The sequence below is a fragment of the Hoplias malabaricus genome, chromosome 16 (assembly GCF_029633855.1).
Source record: "Hoplias malabaricus isolate fHopMal1 chromosome 16, fHopMal1.hap1, whole genome shotgun sequence".
Taxonomy (NCBI): domain Eukaryota; kingdom Metazoa; phylum Chordata; class Actinopteri; order Characiformes; family Erythrinidae; genus Hoplias; species Hoplias malabaricus.
The window spans coordinates 7,173,977-7,199,919 of record NC_089815.1 but is presented as its reverse complement, the minus strand read 5'-3'; the positions used below and the strand labels follow the sequence as shown (position 1 = coordinate 7,199,919).

Below are 25,943 nucleotides of genomic sequence, written 5' to 3'. Positions count from 1 at the left end.
ATTCTTTCATTTTTCTACATTTATTATGTATTTTACTGCAAGCATAAACCTTTATGTTAGACTTTGAGCTATCTATGTGACGGATGCTTTATCTGTGGGTGATCAAGGTTTAGTCCTTTAGTCAGTCATTAACACTGTCAATTATGTAGAATACTGCCATATATTTAGAAAATCTACTGCAATTTTCAGTCACTGGACAAACTGAACAACATCTCCATACAAAATTTTTAAGAGTGACTACCAACACGGCATTGCCTTAGGAGGATACAGGATGGGTATCAGAGATTTAGCACATGGAAATCAATGAACAAATCTTAAACATGGAGAAGCAATTAACTGACACAGTTTTCAAACGGGAAATTATTCACATTTCTTATCTTAACACTTGATATGCTTGTTAAGACAATTATATATATATATATATTGTTTGCATAGCATTTACAGAGAGATAAGTGATAGTGTCTAGAGTTCTACATTTGTACAGTGACAATAAAGGTATTCATATTTACTCAGTAGAATATTTGTATATATATATATATATATATTTTTTTTTTTTTTTTGTGTGAATTTATGAATTCACATATGTCTAGGCACTCATACCCATAATAGTTTCAATCATTATTTGTATATCTTATTTGCTTAGTCTTACATGCTGCAACAAATTATAAAAAACAACGACCATTCTGTCAGTATGTTAGGTTTTTTTTGGTAGTGTCTTTAAGCAAAGTAGTAGTGTTATACTTTAAAATGAGCAGAAATATGCTACATAACACACTTATAGGGATGATTGCTTATCCACAAGGGGGAAATAACAAAAAAAATTGGAAGATAAATAATACATAATATCACATATTACTGTATATTATTATATTGTAAATATCTATGAGGATTAGACATTTTGTGTGTCTGGTTCCCATCACCAACAGCATGATTACGTCTGACATATTGTCAGTTTAATACCTCAAAATGTTTTCCAGATTAGTGGAATTCCCCTTTAATTAGTGTTTCTTTGATTTATTCCTGATATAAATGGCATTTATCAAAAACAATAGGCACAAACATAACATCTTAACATAAAATGTTTTACTTTGTAATCAGTGATCCGATGTCAGAGGGCCATTGTTGATGCTTGGTTCCTGGCCTATCTCTGCTGTGCAGGTTGTGTATTGAGATGTTAATAGCTGCCTGCTCAGTGAGAAGAATGCTTGTGTTATTTACACATGGGGCCCTTATTGCACTGCTTCTAATGAAAAAGCACAAAGCCCAGCTCTCCAGCAGTTGGCCTTTGTTGAGAGAACAAGTCTTATTGGCATGATTAGACTATCGTTTCAGAGGATGACGTCAGTGCCCTGACGTGGGACACTGGAGGGACAGTGGACATACAGGAGGGACACTGGACATACAGGAATAGTGTGTAGTTGAGGAGGTAAACATGAACACATGTACTCTGTCCACTCTGAGTCTGCTGGTGGTCTTTAGAGTCTCGGTAGTGGACACTGATGGGGAGTCCCTATCTTGTTCAGAGCAACAGCAGGCTTTTGAGAGCTCATGTTTTGAGTTTGTGACCCAGCAGCGCAGCTTCCTCAGTGCTCAGAGTTGGTGTGAGCGTGGCAGTGGACACTTGGCCTTTGTCCAGAATGATGAGACCCAGCAGTTTCTCCACAAACATCTGCAGCCAGAGATGGACTGGTGGCTGGGCCTGGCTCCAGCCTCCTTCAACCTCAGCCTGGACTCAGCTGCCACCGAGGGTGAGTGCTTTAGAATGTACAAAGTAAAAGTCAGACTATATATTCAAAAGACCAACTAAACAAAATGTTGTTTTTCAGGTTTTAGTGTGTCCATGTTTTGCATTTATTACTTTGCATTAGAAAGCTGCAGGAATATGTTTGCATGATGTTTGTTTGATGGGGACCATTTTTGGAACTGTAACAGATCTTTCATGGGTGTTAGTAGTCCCATTTTCTCTGTTTCTCTGTATTAATTGTTTTCCTGTTTGGGAAGATTTTCCTTTAACTTCCCTTTACCTTATGTATGTCTAATTTTCCTAGAAATATGTTCTGAAAATGAACTCCTTTAACTTAATCCTCCTGTTATGTTCATTTGTCAGGAACAGCCATGGTGTTCCCGGGTCAGTTTGACCCGGTGCATGTTTAATATTCCAAAATATGTCTGAAATCAAAAAAATCCTAACAAGCAGTGTGAATATTTAATTACTAACTCGATTAATAATTATTCTATCAATATTTAGTGCCGTGGTGTTCCTTACCTCTAACAGGTAATGGTTCAATTAGGATAATTCACTGCACCTGTGTACCTGTGTGTGTGTGTGTGATTGGGGTGAAATATGTCTCACATTTGCAAACAAACAAACACTCTGACATTTCTGACACCCTTTTACCTCCAGTTTGACTTCCAGGTCAAATTGACCCAAACAGCATCTATGTGATATAAACATGCAGGGGGTGGTTGCAAATATGTGAGATGAACCATTTTCATATTATATGTTGATTACACTAATTAAGGCAAGCAGAAAAAGTTTCATACTGAAAAAATACTTTTAACTATTTTTCCTAGATCTTTAAACTTTAAAACAGGGTAATTTGACCCGTAACATAACAGGAGGGTTAAACGAGTTTAAATGAGTACCCATTTAAATAAATTATACTAAAATAAATAAATTATATATCTATTAAATATATGATCGTGTAATAGTTACATTTTTCATAGTGTCTGCGGCAAACAGCTATCTTTTTGTTGACTGTATCAGTCACATTTGTCCTGGAATTAGTTTTTGAAGTACACAATCTGTGATCAGGTACTTTCTGTCTTCTTAGCTTGTTTTGCACATAAACCGTAATTTATTACTGACATTTACACATGCCACATTTCTGTCATTAAATATTTCAAGAGTCCCACACAGGCCCTAAAATGGTTGCTGTGCCATCTCTTTGTCTTACAGAGGACCTTTTGTGGCCCAGCATAAAGGGGCTGGCTTTATCATCAGACACAGGAGCACAGTTCCTGTTGTGATATTTCTTTTCCCATGTCACAGCTTTCTGTTCCATAGATTTCTCTTATTTTAGAAGACAGATCTTCCTAAACTGTCCAGTATTACTTCACTGCTACCAGTGAATGAAGCTAAATTCTGCACCAACTACACATATTTTCAGATACACTAATTTTTAGTCAAGCCAAGATCCAAACTCAGTTAAATTGTCTCCTATTGCTTGGAACATACTGACAGTCATATTCCTGTTGGTTTTATGTGTATAGGTCCTCTGTCTTGGCTGGATGGCTCTGATGTGAGTTACTCTAATTGGCTCACTGAGCCCATGCAAGGCGCAGACTGCGGCTACATCTCAAAACATTCTGGATTTCAATGGCAAACAACCAGTAACTGCAGCCAGGAGTTCTATTTTATCTGCGAGTTTGGTTAGTACTGCTTTGTCAATAATTTATATGTGCTCTCAAGAACCTTTAAACTATTTTGGTGTAGTTTCCACTTATTCGGTTGTGTCATTTAGTTCCAATTTGTGCACTGAGAATGGCAGAACCTTCACAGCCAACGGTTTTTTTTTCAATTAAAAGTTTGATCCCTTGTTGCTTCAGTAACATTATGTTTTATTCTGGCAAGGCTTAGATTAGAAGTTCTAACATCTCTGTGAAGATATAAAGGCATTCAGCCAAAGGAACACTTAGTGAAGCCAGACACTGATATTGGATATCTGGTGGGGATCTAGTCCACAATTGACATAGAGCATTGTGACCTCAGGCTTAATTAGATGTCAGTGTCAATAAAGGGAACAGCCTGCAGTAGCTGAGCTTAACAATATCCTGTATAAGGATTGTTAACAAATGTTTGAAAATGTACTGTAGATATGATTGTTCTGTTTCATGGTTATGACTTACTGTAAATGCATTTGTAATCACTTGTGTCAGAATCAGGACACTCTTTAGCCTGTGTGAACCAGAGTGCCATTCTACAGTGCGGCTCTGGTCAGGTGATAGAGATCGATGACAGCTTCTACGGCAGGAAGACACTGCACTACTGCAGGACTGGTGGTCCCCCAACTCAAACATCGCCACAGGAGGAGTGCAGCTGGGTGGATGTGGTGGACTTAGTTTCAGGTATATCCCTGACTATCACATTTTAACTAAATGTAATACATTAATTGAATAACAATATTTACATGAATAAATACATTTGTCCATCTTATATTTTCCATCTTATTAGACCTTTGACGACCATAAAATGTACATATTTTGAGGATGTGTTAAGTGTCTGTCTGGTAATCAATTAAACTTTTATAAATTCACCTTTGTTCATTAAAATGGCATATTCTGTAGTTATGTTCCAGGAATAAAATGTCTTGATAATGCCTAAATGCCTTAATAGTGGCTTGGATGTAAATCTGTACACGTAGAATCTGTGCTTTTGAGACTGGCTTAGAAGCACTGCATTTTTAAAGCAGAACGGCTCACCCATAGTAGTGACTGTTATTTCACGCATACATCATTTTCTAACATATAAACAACACCACAGAGGCATGTTAACTTAAAAAAATAGCATGTTTATTAATTTTTTGTTTCATAAACATGCTAACATAGCTTAATTTCACTGTAATGTCATGTTTCCTTAGATCATTTGTATCTAAGTGAATTCTGAACACTGTAGGAGTTTATTTAATAGTGCTGATTCAATAGTTTAGCTCCGGTTGTTAAATTACAATAAAGATCTATTACATACAGATCTTACATACATCTTCTTTTCTGCTTTTCCATTTCAGGGTCGCGGTTAAAGATCTATTAGTATAATATATATATATAATAGAAACTGTTGACAGGCAGCAAGACTGTGGTCAAAACACACACAAAATAAGCATGAATTTGAACTTTGATTTCCAGAACTGATTCACACAAGTTTTTTAAATGGATGATGTCCAAATAAAATCAAATATTTACAGGGGAATACAAATACTGATTTGAGATCAAATGTTATCAAATGACCAAATGTTACATGGTTAACAGACAACATAAAAAAGTAATACATGTTAAATATAATTTAAAAAAAAAAACGGTATCATTTATTGGATGGAACATTCAGAATTTGATGTGAAATGGTGCACTGTAGAAAAACTCAACTATTAACTGGATTTACAGTGGTAGGAAACAGGGGTTGAAAAGTATATTACACCAATAAAGATTTTATTTGTACTGTTTAAAACAACAACAATCTTAGGTGTCATATTTTATTAAATTAATCTTTAATTTAGAAAATATAAAAATCCTTATTTGGGCACTAATTTGCAACAGGATGTCTAGTCTACATTGACAAGTTTATTAAAATGACCCTCTTATTTCTTTATTCATTGTCTATTTTATCAGCTTTACCCAGAAATAACTTGTTTTGTGGTGAACCTGTTGAGTCCTGTAGAGCAACTATGATTTGATGAACTATAGTCTGGAATTATACTGTATTAAATTATATTTTGTATAAAATGAGGAGCCGATAAAATGAAAAATCCTTGTTGAATCACGGTAACTTAATGTTATGGCTGATTGGTGATATTGTGAATATATTTATTTAAAATACCCAACAAAAGAAAAATAAATGAATAAATGACCATAATTTCCTCCCTAAACTATCATAGAACCATGTGCCAGACATCAGAGAGTATTCAGAAATATTAGCAAATCAGCAAATGCCGAAATTCTGGATTACAGGTGGAACAGAAAAATAGTTGTTCTGGTATTAGAGTATAAAAGGAATTATCGTATCATTATCTATTTGACCTTCCTCTGTCCAGAGCACTGCCGTGGTCTTCAGGTTTGCCAAACCACAGCAGACATAGCATCTTTCGGCCAACCTTGTCCAGGACTGGGAAGTTACCTGTCTGTGGAGTATCACTGCAAAGATGGTCAGAGCTCTCTTTTATTGCACTTATCAGTATGTCACTCATGAATTACATTTCTTTAACTATGAATACCTCAAAGTATTCAGATGAATGAAAATCAGGTCACATAAAAGTCACCACCATAGTAGTAGCACCATACTGACCATTACATTAACACCTAATCCTGGCAGTTGCACAGCCCTAAATTGCTACAGTTATGACTGAGATACGTGCATTACAGCATGGCTTTACTATAGCTATAAATCATTCATTTGATTTTCTTATCAGTTACATAAACCTGTGTATTTGTCTTGTTGGCTCTAAGAAAATATAGATACCAAAGGGCAAGTGTATAGCACTACAGGAAAGGCAGGTCATGCTGTTGTTATTAAAATGATGGCAGTTATGGCAAGTATCACATTAATTATCAAAATAACACACAAACCCAGATCTGAATTAGCGCTGATGCTAATCCCAAGGTTTAAAAGCACTAAAGGCTATAATATATGGCATATTCTTGTTACAAACACATATCAGCCAAGACATGTTCGATAACTTAAATTAGTTTCTTTAATTTTGCAACTGAACAACAATTAAGTTAAAATAAGAATATTACAATTAAAAATAGTGTCACTTCTCAGCTACATTAGGTACTGGCTGTGCAAAACCCAAGATGAAATGCCAGAAAACAATCATGCTTTGGCTGATGAATGATGTTTGGGTAAGATCATGATTTTCTAGTGAATATTGTTTAACAGATAATACTTGACTTGTTTTTACAGGTCTTCACTTACTGATGGACAAACTGGCAGCTATTTTTGAAAATGTGACTTTAACAGTGAAGTGGCTGCTACACCCTTTTCAAGGCAACCTCACTTGCACCGTGAGCACTGGGGATGGATACTCTATTGACCCCTACAGGCCTGAAGGGTAAAAGCAGTGAATTAACATCCTTTATAGTATAAAGTATGGAGGCAACTGAAATATTCGCCTGTAATGATTAATGAAAATTAAATAATTCCGTAGGACAGATTAGATTAAAAAATATTCAAAGTACAACTAATACTCTATTATACAATATAAAAAGTACCTCTTAGACCTAATTCATATATAAACGCATGTCATACAAATATTCATTTTCAGGTTACAGGGAAGTGTGGTGCATATGTTCCAACAAGCTGGAGTCTACAATGTTACAGTGGAATGTAGCACCAGTGAGTGGCATGTTACTGCCCAGAAAACCATTACCATCCAAGAACCTCTGGGAGAATTTGTGACAGTAAGATGCCACAGCTCAAATCAATCAACAAACAGTCAAAACTGTACTGGTCTCTACCAGCAAGAACTGACATTACAGGTGGAGCTGGCAGCAGGTAACGCAACATCAAGAGAAATCATGCTTTCTTCACTCAATAGCACATTGAGGAACAAAGATTCATTCCAAAATGTAGTGAATTTTATGATAATACGTGTAACAACCTAACCCTCCCTTATTTCCCTTAGGAACTAATGTCACATACAAAGTCCAGCATGAAGGATTGGAAATTGCTTGTTCGTCTACAGTCAGAGGGGTTATTCCCTACAATATCACCTTGCCCTCAGAAACCATACAAGGCCTGGGCCCAGGATGCCATGAACTGACTCTCCTGGCCTCCAACGGGGTGACAAATACAGATGTGTCTGCTGCTTTGACGCTGTGCTTGGTGGAGCCAGTGGAGGATTTAATGGTCTATATAACACAGGATCAGGACTTTTGTTCAAGATCATCTCTATATATTAATGTTTCTCTCGGTAGTGGTGCTCCGGTGGAGCTGCTCTTTATGTTCTCTGGGGCCAATGAAAGCTTCTCTCAGACGCATCAGATGCTAAATAATAGCCTACAGGTCTTTAATATTTTCAGCACAATGAAAGGTACAAAAATGTTTTACAAGCTATTCTTTAACTCACAGACACTAACTACACTTTTATGATTCCCTCGTAACGTTTTCTTATAGGAATAAATGGGTCAAAATCAAGTTTCACCCAGATCTCAAATGTATTCACACTGCCAAGACTTATATGGTGTTAATTTTGGTTCTTTATTTCTGCACTGAAGCCATAAGACTAACAAATAGTTATTAAGCAGAGGAAACTCAGCTAAAGAGTCGACAATTGTAGTGCTGCATAACAAAGAAAAGGGCACTTTTATTTATTTATTTTTTTTAACTATTACAGTATGTCTTACAGTTCCAAAAAGCACATAAGCAAGTCAACATAATTTAGGTTCTGTTGATTTAATTCATGGCAATTACAGCTTCCATGTTTAGGTTAGTTTTTTTGGTCAAAACTACTTTAATCACTTATTCTCAAACAGATTTGTTGAAATATTTCCTGTTTTTAAGGGAACTCAAAAACACTTCCTCTCTCAGGTTTATTAAATGTACTGGTCAGAGCATGGAACATGTTTTCACTGTTGGAAGTGGATGCTGGAAATATAACAGTGGATTGCCCAGATGTCACAGTGAGTAACCATGATGTAAACATTTATCATCAGTTTTACATTTTACAAATTTCAGATGTCTCATAGTATATGTCTGAACCATTCCTCTTAAACTATATCCTGTTTTTCAGACAGGACAACATGTAAGAAGAGACCATAACCTGGTGATCACTGCAAACCCAGAAAACCCAGTTATTGGCACAAACAGTGTGACGCTGGGAGTTGATGGCCTTGATGGAAATGATACCCTTTATACATTTGCCTGGAGCTGCAGTAAGTGGTCATTTTCTAGGGGAATACTAATGCCTAATTCCTAAGATATCCTAAGATAAGGTCCCTGTTTCTAGTCATTAATAAGAAAAATAATGAAGATCTAAACTTTTGTTAATTCTTTACAGGTGGAACTTGTCCCTGTGATGTCAATACTGAGACTGAAACACATGAAATAATCACAGCATGTCTCCCTCCGCCCTACGTTTATTCCGTTTACTCTGTGACTGCTACAAAAACCATAGAGCAGGCACAGGCAATGAGAGCAACCAGATGCATCTCTGTCAAACCAGGGGCCGACTTAAGTTTATCCATCACGTAAGCACAATGCACGTTCTTTCATCAAGTCAAATTGAGCCAAAGGATGGATTACATTAGTTCAATCTAAAAGGAGCACGTTATAATGTGTCAAGCACAGAGACTAAATCTGGATCTACTAATCACTTTTAGATATAGGTGTTAGCCAAACACCACAGAAGAGGAAAAAGGGAATGAGCTATGAGTACATATGTATTGCACTTTGGCCCACTTTGGTTTTATTTCCAGTCCGATGGGTATTTATTGGCTCAACCTAATTTGAAATTAGTTGTCCTCTCTCATCTTGTACAGTAATCTAATTGATCTCTTTGATTTATGACCTTCTTGAACTTGTTTCATAATATTTCAGATGTGACCACTGCAATCCAGTGAATTTCAATGTCAGTGTTAATTTGCAGTTACACTGTGAAGGTTGTCAGCAAATAGTTTGGTACTTTGAGGACACAAACCCTGTATCTGTAAGTACATTTGCTTACATCCTGTTTTAGGGTTTGGCACCTACATGGGAAGGCAGAGGTTATATGCTGATGCTTCAATACACAGTGAAATTTTCATTCACATTTGTTCTTTCTTGGTTTTTTCAGGATGTTTTAAGCACCTGTTATTCTAAAGGTGGCCTGAAGCCACTGATAAAGCAGATGGAAGGGGTGAGCTCTCTCACAATTGAGAGTTCAACTCTGTCCAATGCACAGCATAACATCAAAGTTGTGGTCTATGGTGTGTATTATTTGTTCTCCCAGTGGTATTTTTCTCTGAACATATTTCTGAGCAACAATTTCGCAGGTGCCCTAGTAAACTCAAAATATTTTCTGTATCCCAGGAGTGAAAAATGGCCTTTCTGGATCTGCTGAGTTCACTATTCCAATCTTCAGTGCCTCCTCCACCCCATCCTTAAAATTAAAACCAACTAGTCATGGCACTGTGTCCAATACCCAAGCTCCTTTTATTTCTCCAGCCTCAGTTACAACACCACCTTCACCATCACATTTCCCCAGTGCACCCGCTTGTAGCATTAACCCCACTGTGGGAGATGTTCTTTCACCTTTCAACATCAGCTGCACTGTGGATCCCTCTTTCTGCAAGAACATACCCTGCACATATTCCTTCTTAACTTCAGCAGGTGTGATTTTTTCCCAGTCCACACTATTTTTAACCTTATATTCCATAATGTCAGGAAAGGAGGTTACTGCACTGTAAACTTTGAACCTTTACAATAATTTCCAATATGGTAACATCATTTTCTTTTTTTATTACAACCTTTTACTCTATTTCACTAAGAATTCTGGGAGCTGACATACATTTTAGCAGTTTACTGCATCATTTACCGTAACGTACTGTAAGTGGTAACAATCCCTTAATTCCCTGCAGTGTCAGACTAAAAGAACTGTTTTAATTTCCTCAGCAATAGCACAAAACCTGCAGGGTATCATGAAAAGAAATGAAAGTATTTGAAAGTTGAATGCATCATTAGTGTGTCATTTATTTACCTTCTGTAGGTGACTACCTTTACTCTGGCCAGGAGAATGAGGTAGAGTCACTCTTCCTTCCACAAGGAGCTGGACGTAACCATAGCGTGGTTGTAGTCATCACAGTTGAGAACGGAGCAGGAGAGAAGGCTCACTCTACTGTGTCTGCTCAGGTATGTATACAACTGGGCCTCAATTCAGAAACCTGGAAATAACCCCTGAAACCTGAAACTTCAGGTCCCCATAACACATGTCCAACCCTAACCCTAACCCCACATTAATAGAAGTTCATAAATATGTATTTAAAAGACGATAGACTGGTCAACTACATTACAAATACCTGCATAATTATGTAGGCCCCTTTGTCATGTCTCTCAAACCATTTCCTGAATAATAGCTGCCGTGTGAGAGGGTGCATTATCATGTAAGTCTTAATCGTGTGAATGACCAATCACAAATTAGCAAAAAATTCTAAAATTTCCTTCAGCGTCAATAATGTGTTTAAAATAAATAAATAAATAAATAAATAAATAAATAACAAGAAAAAGAAAAATAATAAAATCTAAATGAGCGGCACAGTGGCGCAGCAGGTAGTGTCGCAGTCACACAGCTCCAGGGGTCTGGAAGTTGTGGGTTTGATTCCTGCTCCGGGTGACTGTCTGTGAGGAGTTGGTGTGTTCTCCCTGTGTCCGTGTGGGTTTCCTCCGGGTGCTCCAGTTTCCTCCCACAGTCGAAAAACACACGTTGGTAGGTGGATTGACGGCTCAAAAAGTGTGTGTGTGTGTTGCCCTGTCAAGGACTGGCGCCCCCTCCAGGGTGTATTCCCACCTTGTGCCCAGTGATTCCAGGTAGGCTCTGGACCCACTGCGACCCTGAACTGGATAAGCGCTTACAGATAATGAATGAATGAATGAATAAAATCTAAATATAGTAACTAAATGTTAAATCTAAATATGCAACAAGTAAAAGGCAGATTTCTTTATTCATTGATACAGCATATGTGAGTCACAATAAAACTATTGCCATACGAAAAAGCTCATATGTACTAGGTTCAGTAGGAACTACTCTCCTCTGGCGTTTACATTAATAATAGCCTAATAAACTGTAGTTCAAGGTGGTTTTCATGTGTTTTTTCAGGTAAGTAATCTCAGCACTGAACCCACAGTGCAGGACCTGGAGGCCCTTGTGTCCAATCAGGTAAATCAACTGCAGCAACTTGGAAAACTCAAAGGGACAGTGCTGGCACAGATGTTCCAGTCTGTGGGTGACAGGCTGAATGTGGGCTCAGCTGGTGGTCGAGAACAGGCAGCCAGGACCAAGGTACAGAAATATAGATTTACATTTTTTTTATTACATTACTCATCTAATATTCTCAATAATAGATAGTAAAAACCTAAAAATGCAGCGAAGAGATGGAAAATAAATCTGAACATGTAATGAATTTAAAAGTGAATAATGTTGAAAAAAGAGTATTATGTTGATAATATAATTTATAAAGACATTACATTTAAAAGGGCGGCACGGTGGTGCAGCAGATAGTGTTGCAGTCACACAGCTCCAGGGACCTGGAGGTTGTGGGTTCTAGTCACGCTCCGGGTGACTGTCTGTGAGGAGTTGGTGTGTTCTCTCCGTGTCCGCATGGGTTTCCTCCGGGTGACTGTCTGTGAGGAGTCTGGTGTGTTCTCTCGGGGCGCTCCGGTTTCCTCCCACAGTCCAAAAACACACGTTGGTAGGTGGATTGGCGACTCAAAAGTGTCCATAGGTGTGAGTGTGTGAGTGAATGTGTGTGTTGCCCTGTCAAGGAATGGCGCCCCCTCCAGGGTGTATTCCCGCCTTGCGCCCAATGATTCCAGGTAGGCTCTGGACCCACCGCGACTCTGAACTGGATAAGCACTTACAGATAATGAATGAATGAATGAATGAATTCCATTTAAAAGGATTGGAAAATTGATTTATATTCAACAGTGGTCTAAAATTATAAACATGTATTTTCAATTTCACTGTCAAATATGACTCAATATTTAAATCTTAAAATATATTTTACCACATTTTTAATTAATAGGATAATTACCATACTGTAATATTGTCCTCTGGGCAATCATAATATAAACATAATAAATAATATTAACATAAAAGATTATTTGATTTAATCCATATATATGCCCAAAGTAATATGAAAAGTTAGTGTTGATTAATGTATTATTTGTTTTAAATGTTGAATAATTCACTTACTCACCTGCAACAAAGCTTCGAGAACAGATGCTTTCAGACCTGGGCACAGCAATATACGCTGCCACCTTCACGACCTCTGCGGAAGTACAGATGACCGCTGGTGCTGTGGTGAGCCTCACAGCAGAGGGAGAGGAGTTGACTTCTACCGCCCAGGTATGTGTCCCTAGTGTGTTCAGACCTACATGTACTGTACTGCACTTTTTAACCCTCACACTGTATGTCCTCTTTACCTCTGTCTCTTTCCTATAGTTACAGGCCAGCTCTCTCCTGTCAAACCTCAGCAAATCCCTGGTATTTCTCTGTCCCACCAAAGTGGATGTTGAACAACCAATAATTCAGGCAGCTACACCCATCCTTCAAGCTGCCAACAACATCCTTAAAGTTTCTGCCAACACAGAGAACCGGGTAATGTTCACTTGATGAACACTGGCTAAATATAACGTCAGCCAACATGCTATTGTATATTTCACTTAAATCTTGTTCTTTGCTTTAGGAAACAATCTCAGAGTTTATACTGGATGCAGCTGACAACATACAAAGTGCCCTGCTGGCTGGAAAAAGTACAAACCAAGAACCTATTGTCATTAGCACTGCCCAGATCAGTGTTTATGTAAATAGGTAAGCTAAGCTAAAGCTGATATGACTGTTTCATGTTTATTTTCCACACACACACACACAATGCCTTTGTGCTTTGTCATAACACGTTGTAAAAATATACTAAATATAAAATAGAAATGAAATTGACTGTACAATATTTGTAGTAGTGCTTTTAAATAATTAATTGAACTGAAAGATGACTCTAAAGTGTGAACAATGTGCAGAATTTAATTTATTCTTTGCTTCACACACTAAACAAGGAACCCTGAAGGAATTCAAGTCTGCTGAAACTTAAGTCATTCTAGCTCCCTCCATAAGTTAGCTAATTATTACTTTATTTTATGCATCCCTCTGGTAATCCTTGTCATTAGGTGTCACTTGGCAGCTGCTCTTCTTGCCCATTTGGTAGATTCAGCTATGTGTAGTGTCAGAGAACATCTAGGCCATGTTGATATTAACTGTAGATATTAAATGGTAGATTCTCACCTGTATATCATCATATCTTTCATTAGATTGTCACCCGCTGAGCTTCAGAAGCAGTCATTCAGCATTAAGAACAACAACTCAGCCAGTTTCATGCTTCCATCTCTGGGTTCCGATGTGCTGCCCTTAGGGGAAGCAGTGGATGTGCGGGTGAGAGCTTAGTTGATGATGTTTTTAATTTAATATTATTTATTAGTTTATGTATGGTCTGGGTTATTATAATTAAATATAGGACTAGTAATTATTTTACACTTACTACGAGCAGTTAAGATTAGGAGCTTAAACTCTTTACTTTAGCATTTCATACCTAGAGTTTAAGAAAATATACACAATTTATTGCACATTTTTAGCTTGTTTTTTTATTTCATTCATTTTAATTATTAATTGCAGTAGAATAGATAGTTGCTGTATGTATAACATTAATATGTATATCTTACTCTTCCCAGATGCTCAGTTTAGGGATAAACCCCTTCTCCTGGAGTAAAGATGATTCCATAAGTGGTGCAGTGGGGTCTCTCTCTCTCACCAGAGAGAATGGCTCGTCCATTCCAGTCACAAACCTTAAAGATGAGATAGAGGTAAGATGGCTTAGTAATTATGTCTATCATGCATATGAGCACCATTCAATTTCAATACGACACTTAGTTTTATACACAGGTAATGCATACAGTGTGTTCTTCCTTTCCAGATCCTTTTACCTAGAGAAGTGTTGGCAGAAGTAAACAGCACATTTCTTGACTTGGGAAACTACAGCACTCTTGTCATCAACGTGACCACACCAAATATATCCCTGGTCTTAAAATTGGACCCCACAGAGGACACACATTTACAGTTACTCCTGGGTTATCAGCACTATCCAAACGACACCAATTTCAAGGCACAAATTCAACTTCCTCAACCAGCAAACTCAACAGGTGACTCTATAACTGATATCAGGGTATGGTCAAGATGTCCTTTGTTGATAATCTTAGTACTCTAATTATCTACTGATTATTTTAATCGTTAATGAAGCATTGCATTTTTAGATGTGGATCACTTCATGAAACTGGCTTGTAACTCACTCTCTGACATACATATTTTTTTCATGTTTAGGAACTGCTCCACAAGGGGGTGCTGTTCTGTTCTTCACTGTTCTTGTTAAAATGTCCAAACTACTGATTTTTAAGTGAACATTAATCAAAAAACCGTAAAACATTTTGCTAAGCAATGATACAAATAGTAATACAAATAGATGATTAATTCGAATTATTATTTTTCTGTAATGGAGACCTAGGGAACTGTATGATAAGAAATACCATTTACCAATATTACATAAATACAATTTCAAATTACAAATTATTATAATTTAAGCAAACATAGAATCATAATTGTGGTAAGCTTATGGTCTGTTTGATACAGATGAGATGTACACATGGGTCCTGGGCCCCAGAGATATGGCAGTTGAAGTGGGAGTTTACTATCTCTTAGTGAGGCCCATTGTAGAACCTGGCGTGAATTCCTCAAATGCTTCTGTGTTCATCACATCCATTGCGGCTCAATGCAAGTACTGGGATGAGACTAAGACCAGCTGGAGTGACTATGGCTGTAGGGTGAGCAAATAGTCTATTTAGTAACCTGTGTAAAACGCACTTCATATTTTGGTCTTAATAGTATTATCAATGTAATGCCTCTTATGATTTACACGCATTTCCCCTTAGGTTGGCCCCCGCACCACAGCACTGGTCACTCAGTGCCTGTGCACTCACCTCACGTTCTTTGGGAGCTCCTTCTTTGTCATGCCTAACCTGGTGGACGTTTCTCGCACTGCAGAGCTTTTTTCCACGTTCGTCAACAATCCTGTGGTGGTGTGCTTTGTCGGTGCCATTTTCCTTGTCTACTTTGTGGTAGTGATATGGGCACGAAGAAAAGACCTGCACGACACAGCCAAGGTCTTTCTTACAATACAAAATATTCATGTTTGTAAAATATTTCTAAATCTCCAGTACATTTTCAAATTATGGTTGTGATGTCACAACAATGAACATTTTACCACCCATAATCATAATCATATAAGCAACCATTCAACCTACAGCAGTTTAGCTTGCCATTTAAATTTCAAAGGATAATAATGAGATTTGTTACGGCAGCCTGTAACTAACTTTATGGGAGAGACGCAAGGGCTTTTTATTAATTGTTCAAAGCTCAATTTAATATTTTACTCCATTTAATACGTTTCATTTAATATAATGTAAGAATATACAATTGTCATGTAGGCATTTTTCATGACAGTTATAGGTAATCACAAAAATATTGTTATTCATTTTTATGTGAAAATATAAATGTAAATAAGTTAAATGTAGATTATTACCTCTTTAAAAACAGTGTTGTATGTGCAGATCAGCCATAACAGTATATTTCTACACTCATTGTCCATTCTAGTGTGATTAAACACTGTGCCCTGTCTCTGTCCACTTCATTAGACACACCTGTGTAATTCGTTCACCTTGTAGAGGCAAAGACAGAGACAGTAGCTAAGTGCACAGTTTGTGATGGTCACTGGATATTGCCCTGGATTTTTTTTTTTTTTTTTTTTTTTTTTTTTGGTCGGTACAGCTGTGACACTGAGGGGTTTAAAAACTTAATCAGCCCTGCTGTGTCTGATCCATTCATACAAGCACAACACACATTAACACACCACCACCATGTTAATGTCACTGCAGTACTGTGAAAGACCACCACCCAAATCATACCTATTCTGTGGTGGTGAAAGGGGGCAAACAAAGTATGCAGAGCAACATATGGACTCTAATTGTAGAATTACAAATAGCTCCTCTATGGCCAGTAAAGTTGACAAAATGGATTTTGAGTGTAGAAACATGGAGGTAATGGTTTAACAAATATATATACATATATATATATATATATATATATAGAATGTGTGAGTGTGTGTGTTGCCCTGTGAAGGACTGGCGCCCCCTTCAGGGTGTATTCCCGCCTTGCGCCTAATGATTCCAGGAAGGCTATTTATATATAATGTATCAAGATAATACTGTTTTACTTTGACATGATTTTAAAGGTGAAAGTGACAGTGCTGGAAGACAATGATCCCTTGGCTGAATATCGCTACATGTTGACTATCACCACTGGGCATCGTTGGGGAGCATCCACTACCTCTCAGGTCAGTTTGTCCAGCTCTGCCTAAACCTGAAGGCAGAAATAGTGTTAATATGTTAAAGATTGACCACTGTAATTAGAACTTTTCTTACAACAGGTTACAGTGACTCTACTGGGTTCTGAGGGAGAGAGTGACCCCCACCATCTGACTGACTCAGACAAGCAAGTGTTTGAGAGAGGAGCAGTGGACATGTTCCTTCTGACCACTCCATTCTCTCTTGGAGAGCTTCAGAGCATTAGATTGTGGCATGATAATTCTGGAAAACATCCTGCTTGGTACAACAAAATATTGTTCAATATTAAATATGTTATATGAATTGCATATCATGAAATGAATACGAGTTTAGTTTATTGGTGAACACATATTGTACAGAAGACTCATAATTCCAAAATGCCAACTTTACAGGCGAAGGAGAATACATTTTTAGTGGATGTGATTATAATAATAGTTTATTCAATGTCTTTTAGTAAATAATTTATCACATAATAGAAAGGCTTGTATATTCATATTTGTCAAAATGGATTGAGAGAAAAGGATTTGTTCTGTCAGCAAAATCATATATGTGAAAATATAATGAAGGTAGGCTTCGTAATCATGTGTTTACTTTGAATTTGAACTCTTTAGGTTTGTTAATAAAGTGATGGTGCAAGACCTGGAGACTGGAGAGAGGTGGCATTTCTTGTGCAGCTCATGGCTGGCCGTTGATATGGGAGAGTGCATCCTGGACAGAGTGTTCCCTGCTGCAACAGAGGTGGACCTTAAACGGTTTAGGTGTGTGTCTCCTACCTGTGTGACTTCTGTCATGTTGTTATATGTAAATATAATAACCAATTAGTTTCAATATTTCCTATAGAATTACATTTGAATCAATTTGGTATTAGCAAATATTAAAAAACAAAACTATATACACCACAATTATTTTAATTTAAATCTAATGAACTTTTAATCAAATTAAAGCTTATATTTCACTGAAAAACATATATATGTAAAATATGCATATAATATCAAAAAACGCATGCTTTGGTTGTCAGTGGCATTGAGTCATTTTAAAATACTACGCATTGTATCTGTGTTATTATTGTCTTGTCTTTCTTTTTCAAAAGCAATCTATTCTTCATGAAAACTGCAAAGGATTTCCGAGATGGTCATATATGGTTCTCTGTGATCAGTCGGCCTCCCAGCAGTAACTTCACTTGTGTGCAGCGTGTTTCCTGCTGCTTTTCTCTGCTGCTCTGCACCATGCTGACCAGCATCATGTTCTGGGGAATTCCCACTGACCCCTCTGAGCAGACCATGGATCTAGGTAAAGCAGACATTATTTAATGCTGCTCTTTTCCTCTAATGCAAATTTTTTTTTTTTTATATGATCAGTAAAAATGAATAAAAATAAATAAAAATAAAAATGCATGTCTGACTGACTGCTGGGCGGTGCAGTCACACAGCTCCAGGGACCTGGAGGTTGTGGGTTCGATTCCTGCTCCGGGTGACTGTCTGTGAGGAGTTGATGTGTTCTCCTTGTGCCTGCGTGGGTTTCCTCCGGGGTGCTCCGGTTTCCTCCCACAGTCCAAAAACACACGTTGGTAGGTGGATTGGAGACTCAAAAGTGTCTGTAGGTGTGAGTGTGTGAGTGAATGTGTGAGTGTGTGTTGCCCTGTGAAGGACTGGCGCCCCCTCCAGGGTGTATTCCCTCCTTGCGCCCAATGATTCCAGGTAGGCTCTGGACCCACTGTGACCCTGAACTGGATAAGCACTTACAGATAATGAATGAATGAATGAATGAATGAATGACTACTGAGAAATTTCAGTGTCTGACATGCTAAATTGCCATGGAAGCTACGACGCTAATATTTATAATGAAGTCATGAGGCTAATATAACAGCTCACCAATTAGTTATGTGCCAATTTTAGAAATAAAGTGCAAGTCATGACATGCTTACTGCAATATGCATCAAGTAGTATCAGATAGTTAATATAATTTATGTCACTGTATTAAACAATCAGGAAAACATAAGACATATGCCAACTAAAGTTTTTTTCTGTTTTCAGTAAGTTAAATTAACAAATTTAAAAACAACCTTTATGCATTAAAATATGCAGAAAGCGTTCTCTCGTAGAGGATATGTAGACTAATCAAAGGTAAAATCATAGCAAAATACCAAATCAATAATAGCAATCACTTTTCTGTCCATTAGCCTCAAAGCCTCGAAGCAAATATCAAATTGCTCTTGGTCTAATGAACATTTGGCATGAGGGGAAAAGGTGTTTTTGAAAGGTTGTTTTTTTGCCAAACTATCACTTTAATGTCATTATATTCTGTTCCATAATCTGTAATTAACCTCTGACTAAAGGTAAAATCGAGTTTACCTGGCAGCAAGTGATGATTGGCGTCCAGAGCTCCATCATTATGTTCCCAATCAATCTCCTTATTGTGAGCATCTTCAGAAATGTCCGCCCCAGGGAACGAAAGTCAGATGAAGCTGCAAAACAGCAGTCCAAAGTGGATTCAACTAAACAAGGAAAAACGGGACGTGTGTCACCAACACAACCTCCCTCTCCACAGAATGATCTCCACAGAGAGATTACACCAGATGCTGTTATCAAGGTACATGAGGCTCAGAGGCTGGATTTGTATTTTTTAGCTTATTGTTTAAGACTACTGTAGAATATGTATACGCAATATTTGTGTGTCTTTTAGGATATTAAAAGAATAGCCCAGTCCCTTTCTAAGGTTTTGAGAAGTCCCTTGCCAAGGCTAGATTCAGGAAAAATGGATATCAACACCCTCCTGTCATTGGTTGAAGATATTATTCGCCAGCATAACCGAGCAGGTGGAGAGTTTTACTCCGATGACTGCAAGAAGGAACTCTCTCTCTCCCTGGGAGCTGTAAATCTACAAGGTTTGGACTCACAGTTAAACACACAGCATTTTCATTGTTTTGTAAGCAGGGAGGGATTACCAAACCCTGGGCCCCTGGGCGTGATCCACCACATGGTCACTTTTCTGTAGACAAAACAAACAGAAACAATTATAAATATATAATGGTTTAGGGCCCCCTAATGCCCAAGGTTTATGGACGTAAGGTGCCCAGTAAGCCTGGTTTGTTATCTACCCCTGTCGGTAACACATATATTCGGAGCTGCTCTCTTAATTGTCCATTTAATCATATTGACAGAGAGGAGTCCTGAGCGGATGCCGAATGAGAAACGCAATGTCTACAGGCAGTATCTCTATAAGCAACTCCAGAACGTGGAGAAAGAATTGATGCTGCTGGGCCCTTCACGGTTCTCAAAGCCAGATGGCTACAGTCAAGCTGTGCTGCAGGTTCAGAGTATGAAGAGACTACTAGAACCCCAGCTTTCCTGTAGCTATATAGGGGACCGCTCTACCTGCAGCTCCAGCCCTGTTGAAGGCAGCACTGGCAGCAATAAAAAGTGCTGTCAGAAAGGCCTGCCCTGGTGGTTTGTATTTGTGGCATGGTTTCTGGTGGTAGCCACAAGCGGAGTGTCAGCGTATTTTACAATGATGTATGGACTCACCTATGGAAAAGAGCGCTCCATTAGCTGGCTGATTTCAATGGTTGTGTCTTTTTTTGAAAGTCTCTTCATTACTCAGCCAGTGAAGGTAAGAGGCACTGTTTAATTCATCCTGTCATAATTCATCGCCTTCATCCTATGGAAATCATACTTCATTTATTTTATTTCCATTGAAAACAGCCATTAAATCTAAGTTTTTAGGATATGGCTCTGAAGAAATCAAATATAATCTGTTTGCATGAGCAAAGGAAAAGTAAAATTTTTAAAAGAGGTTTTTCTTTTCAAAGCAGGTGTTGAAAATGCGTTAATGGAATGTTTGACGAGTTTTTAACAGCAGGTAGTGTCGCAGTCACACAGCTCGACCTGGAGGTTGTGGGTTCGATTCCCGCTCCGGGTGACTGTCTGTGAGGAGTTGGTGTGTTCTCCCCGTGTCCGCGTGGGAGCACACCTCCGGGTGCTCCGGTTTCCTCCCACAGTCCAAAAAGGTTGGTAGGTTGATTGGTGACTCCAAAGTGTCCGTAGGTGTGAGTGAATGTGTGTGTGTGTGTTGCCCTGTCAAGGACTGACGCCCCCTCCAGGGTGTATTCCCGCCTTACGCCCAATGATTCCAGGTAGGCTCTGGACCCACCGCGACCCTGAATTGGATAAGCGCTTACAGATGATGAATGAATGAATGCTCTACACTTACTTCAGACCGGGTAAAATCCATGTGTTTCAGCTCAGAGCTGTTGGTCTGAATAGACGTGTAGCTGTCAAGAACCCCTCAAATGAGGAAGAAATGTGAATCAAACAAAGAAGCTGCTAGTGTTTTCAGAGACAGGTCTTCGGAGGTGTGGAAAAATATCCCTACAGATTTCTGTAATAAGTTGTAATGACAAGACATGGTAGACACACACAATACCTAATGTGAAATTATAACTACTTATTGAGGCTTATGTGTAATTCTCTTAAAATCGAAAAAAAAAATCCTTAATGGCTGTTTTAATTGGAAAATAAATAGATGCTATCTTTGTGTTTTGAGAGCACTACACGTGTTTTTGACTTGTTTGCATATTGTTAATTCTCTCTTGTTCTTTGTCAGGTCCTTGGGTTTGCTGTGTTCTTTGCTCTGGTGCTGAAGTCAGTTGATCAGGAAGAATATGGAGATGTTTCCATTGATGAAACTCTTACAAATTCAGGTACACAGACTTTTTCAAAATGTGTTTTTAGAAGAAAGGTTTTAATAAAACGGCAAAAATATCCCATCATTAATTTCAGCATGATGCCAAGCAAACCTGCCTTGTAAAATGACGTAAAGTTATTGCTGTCCACAGGTGATCCTGATGCAGTACACATTGCCAGAAGGGACAGCACTTGCAGCTTTTATCAGCCCCCTCCTCCTTCTGATATTGAGAGAATAAGGAACAACATGATCAAAGAGCAGAAAGTCTTTGTACTAATCAGAGAGATTCTCAGTAAGGAAAAGCAGTTTCTAAATTGGTTGGGATTATGTATGTGGTTAAAACCACAGCGTGGGTAAAATATATGTTTTGTTTGCAGTCTACATAGGGTTCCTCTGGATGCTACTCTTAGTAGCCTATGGTCAGCGTGATCCAAACGCTTACTTCCTCACTCAGCACATTCAGCAGAGTTTCAGTAAAGGTATCTCAGACAGTATGAACCACAAAGATGTGTTTACCTGGGCAAACACAACTCTTCTACACAACCTCTTTGGACGACAACCAGGTTTCTCATTTAACATCCATCTCATCAAGACTTGAAATAATACTTTGGTTAAGAAAATATACACATGTATATGACATTGATCATAACATCTGATGTACATGGACTGCATCTTTAGGATTTATCACAGATGGAAACTCAAAGCTGGTGGGGAACGCTCGTCTCCGTCAGGTTCGGGTTCGGAAAGACTCCTGCAAGACACCCAACACCTTGCAACCGTCTATTTCCGACTGCCATGCTCCATACTCATGGGGGGTGGAAGAAATGGGCTCTTACGGTCCAAGCTGGAACCATTCAGTAGATGTAAACATATCCAAGACCCTACTAACACCCTGGTGTTACCAAACCCAGTCCACACTCAGAGCCCACCCTGTGTGGGGGGGTGTAGCTCTGTACAGAGGTGGAGGCTTTGTCATGGACCTAGGCTCTAGCCAGCAAAATGCAAGCAGGTAACTTTTCAACTTTTGCCTCCCATCAATAGTTACAGTTGAGACTAGGGTTTATTTAGCACAGCATTTATAGAGTAGATTTAGCATCAATGCTAATTAACTTGCATTTATAACAGGCAATTTATATAAGCAGCAAACCATTGCTTTCCCCTTTCACAGTTTGCTTCAGTATCTTTTTGACCACACTTGGTTGGATACCCACACCAGGGCTGTCTTTGTGGAGTTCACAGTTTATAATGCCAATGTCAACCTCTTCTGTGTAGTCACTTTGATATTTGAGACGACAGCAGTGGGTGAGACCTGTTTTGTTGTTTGTTTTTTTGTACTCTCTCGCTATATTCCTTGAGTTTACCTGAAACACGAGAGATTTGTGAGCTTCTATTGTTTTCACAGGAGCCTTCCAGTATCGCAGTGAGCTGCAGACCGTCCGTCTGTATCAATCCACTGGTGGTCTCCATATCTTTGTCATGGCCTCTGAAGCCATTTATTTTCTCTTCATCCTTTATTATATGTTTCTACAGGTCAGTCCATACCCATTGAATTTGTCACTAATTTACAATGTCTTTTATATCAAATAAAATGTGGACACATATTCTGTTTTTCACAGGGCCAGCTAATGAAACAGCAGAAATGGCAATACTTCAAGAGCAAGTGGAATCTTTTGGAGCTAGCCATTATTATTTTAAGTTGGAGTGCATTAACAGTTTTTGTCAAGAGGACACTTTTGGGTAACCAGAGCATGGAGTATTATCAAAATCACAAAGACCAGTAAGTTGTCATTTATGTTTTCATTTATGGCGCAGCAGGTAGTGTCGCAGTCACACAGCTCCAGGGGCCTGGAGGTTGTGGGTTCGATTCCCGCTCCGAGTGACTGTCTGTGAGGAGTTTGGTGTGTTCTCCCCGTGTTCGCGTGGGTTTCCTCCGGGTGCTCCGGTTTCCTCCCACAGTCCAAAAACACACGTTGGTAGGTGGATTGGTAACTCAAAATTGTCCGTAGGTGTGAGTGTGTGTGTTGCCCTGTGAAGGACTGGCGCCCCCTCCAGGGTGTATTCCCGCCTTGCGTCCAATGATTCTAGGTAGGCTCTGGACCCACCGCGACCCTGAACTGGATAAGCGCTTACAGATAATGAATGAATGTACAATACGTGTAGATTAATAGATGCGACCAGTCATAAGACTTACTAAATCGTTAGGTAATATCACAATAAATTGTTAAGTTATGATAAGAACCAAGATGTAGCATTGACTAGCATTCGTTTAGGATTTTATAAAATTTCTTATTACTTAATACTGTCGTATATATTTGAAATTACCTGACTTACATAAGATGGACTTGCTATTGCTATGCATCAGTAATCCTGTGCTCCTTTGGCAGGTACGCTGGTTTCAAAGAAACCGCAACAGCAGATGCAGTTCTCGGATACATCATAGCTTTCCTGGTTCTGCTGGCTACTGTCAAACTGTGGCACCTGCTGCGTCTCAACCCCAAACTTCACATGATCACTTCAACACTGCAGAGAGCATGGAATGACATCTCAGGCTTCATCGTGGTCATGACTATCATGTTCTTGTCCTACTCCATAGCTGTGAGAGATTAAATGTACTATAGTATTTTAACAACCAGTAATTTTAAAACATCATATTTATATTTTTGTTTACTCTGTAGACCATTGTCCCTTTGGGTATGTCTAGCTCTAACACCACTGACACAAGGAGGGTTTGCTAACACCTGGTGTTGAATAAGGTGTATGCTAATTTAAGGAGACATAGTCTGCAAACATTTGTTTATTATCTATAAATTTATTTGTATATTATCAGTATATGTATATTATATTCTCAAAATATTTGTACTGGTTTTGGCAGATGTGTACATGAAAAATATCAGATAGTAGTAATTGGCTATCATTTTGTTGCATTCCTAAATAATATAGATTTTGATTTCCATTAAATTAAATTACCCAAAAAATCATTGCAAACTGGAATGTAGCAAAATTATGTATTAACTACAAACGAGCTTTGTGTATTAACTAATGTTTTTTAGCTGATGAGTTCAAATATGATTTCCTGAACATGGATTCACCAGTTTTAAACTGAACTGCAATCCCCATGTGGTTGGTTTAGTGAAGTTGGTTACATAGTAGTGATCAGTGTTCATTTTCCCACTTGGGTAAGCACACCATGCTGCCATGATCTCGTACAGAGCCCCACAAAGGCCAACCTCAGTGTCATAAAAAAATCAAAAAGTAAAATCTTACAAATCTCATTCAGCCTAATAACTGCTGTTCTCTTTAATCCATGCCAAATTAAATGTTAACATTTTGTCCTCCCACAGTGCAACCTGATGTACGGTTGGAAGCTTTATTCTTACAGGACTCTTCTAGATGCTGCCCAAACCATGGTTAGCTTACAGTTGGGAATCTTCAATTACGAAGAGGTATGTATTGCATAACAGTGATAAGCTGTTTTTTTACTCTAATGATTCCAATCTATAGATTTTTTAAAATTTCTCCCTTATTCCAGGTTTTGGATTACAACCCTGTGCTTGGTGCATTTGTCATTGGGTCCTGCATCATCTTCATGACATTTGTCGTGCTGAACCTGTTTATATCCGTCATCCTGGTGGCATTTAGCGAAGAGCAGTTACACCATAAGGTAGAGAGACTGACCTGGTTTTGTTTTTCCTTCGCATGAAGCCAATAGGAGAAACTGATTTTGGCCACTTTATTAAATAAGCACATTTCTGTATTCCTCAGCCCTCTGAAGAAGAGGAAATTGTGGATCTGATGTTGATGAAGATATGCAGCCTTTTTGGCATCAAGGTGAAGAACCAGCTGAATGACAATATTAAACATAACCATTCAACTATCTCCAACACAGGACCTTCTGTCATTTCATAGGCACACAGACTTCCCTCTTATTTAATTACGTTACATGTGTAATGAAAATGTAACCTTCTCTTTAGGGGTAGCTCGTATGAAAAATTTGAATTGTTGGGGAAAAAAAAAAGCACTGCTACATTAAAGATACTACTAACAACTATGAAAACTGATTATTTTCAATGGTGTTTCATTTTGCACATCAACATGCTACGTCCAAATCAACTATTGCTCTTTGCAGGTGATCAGATTTCTGGAAATACTGATAAACCTGTTGAACACAATGCCATCATGTTGCCCAGCTCTAGTCCACATGCAGAAATGTAGTTTTATCTAATATATTATTTTCCAGCAGTTACATCTCTAGAACACTGCCTTGGGAGATTTTGTATGAGGCTTTCAGAATTCAAACTTTTGAACTGCTTGATATATTGGATTTGTCCTTGAATAATAGCTCTGAACCCTGCAA

General features: G+C 38.3%; 1 protein-coding gene across 1 annotated transcript; it reads left to right on the top strand.

The window, feature by feature from the left end:
- The first annotated feature begins 1,432 nt into the window (after positions 1–1,432).
- pkd1l2a (polycystic kidney disease 1 like 2a) lies at positions 1,433–25,588 on the top strand. The gene is given in 41 exon segments (XM_066648020.1): positions 1,433–1,748; positions 3,274–3,432; positions 3,940–4,128; positions 5,808–5,918; positions 6,677–6,833; positions 7,050–7,267; positions 7,398–7,800; positions 8,295–8,394; positions 8,505–8,646; positions 8,772–8,961; positions 9,311–9,419; positions 9,546–9,678; positions 9,782–10,081; positions 10,458–10,600; positions 11,565–11,747; positions 12,675–12,812; positions 12,909–13,064; positions 13,153–13,277; positions 13,769–13,889; positions 14,186–14,317; positions 14,428–14,653; positions 15,138–15,328; positions 15,437–15,667; positions 16,795–16,896; positions 16,990–17,168; positions 17,518–17,664; positions 17,997–18,196; positions 19,242–19,495; positions 19,589–19,790; positions 20,067–20,515; positions 21,509–21,605; positions 21,741–21,881; positions 21,967–22,152; positions 22,268–22,598; positions 22,758–22,891; positions 22,992–23,119; positions 23,206–23,366; positions 23,974–24,184; positions 24,931–25,032; positions 25,119–25,250; positions 25,352–25,588. Coding segments are annotated over 41 exon segments (7,473 nt in total). The 3' UTR covers positions 25,496–25,588.
- The last annotated feature ends 355 nt before the right edge of the window (positions 25,589–25,943 follow it).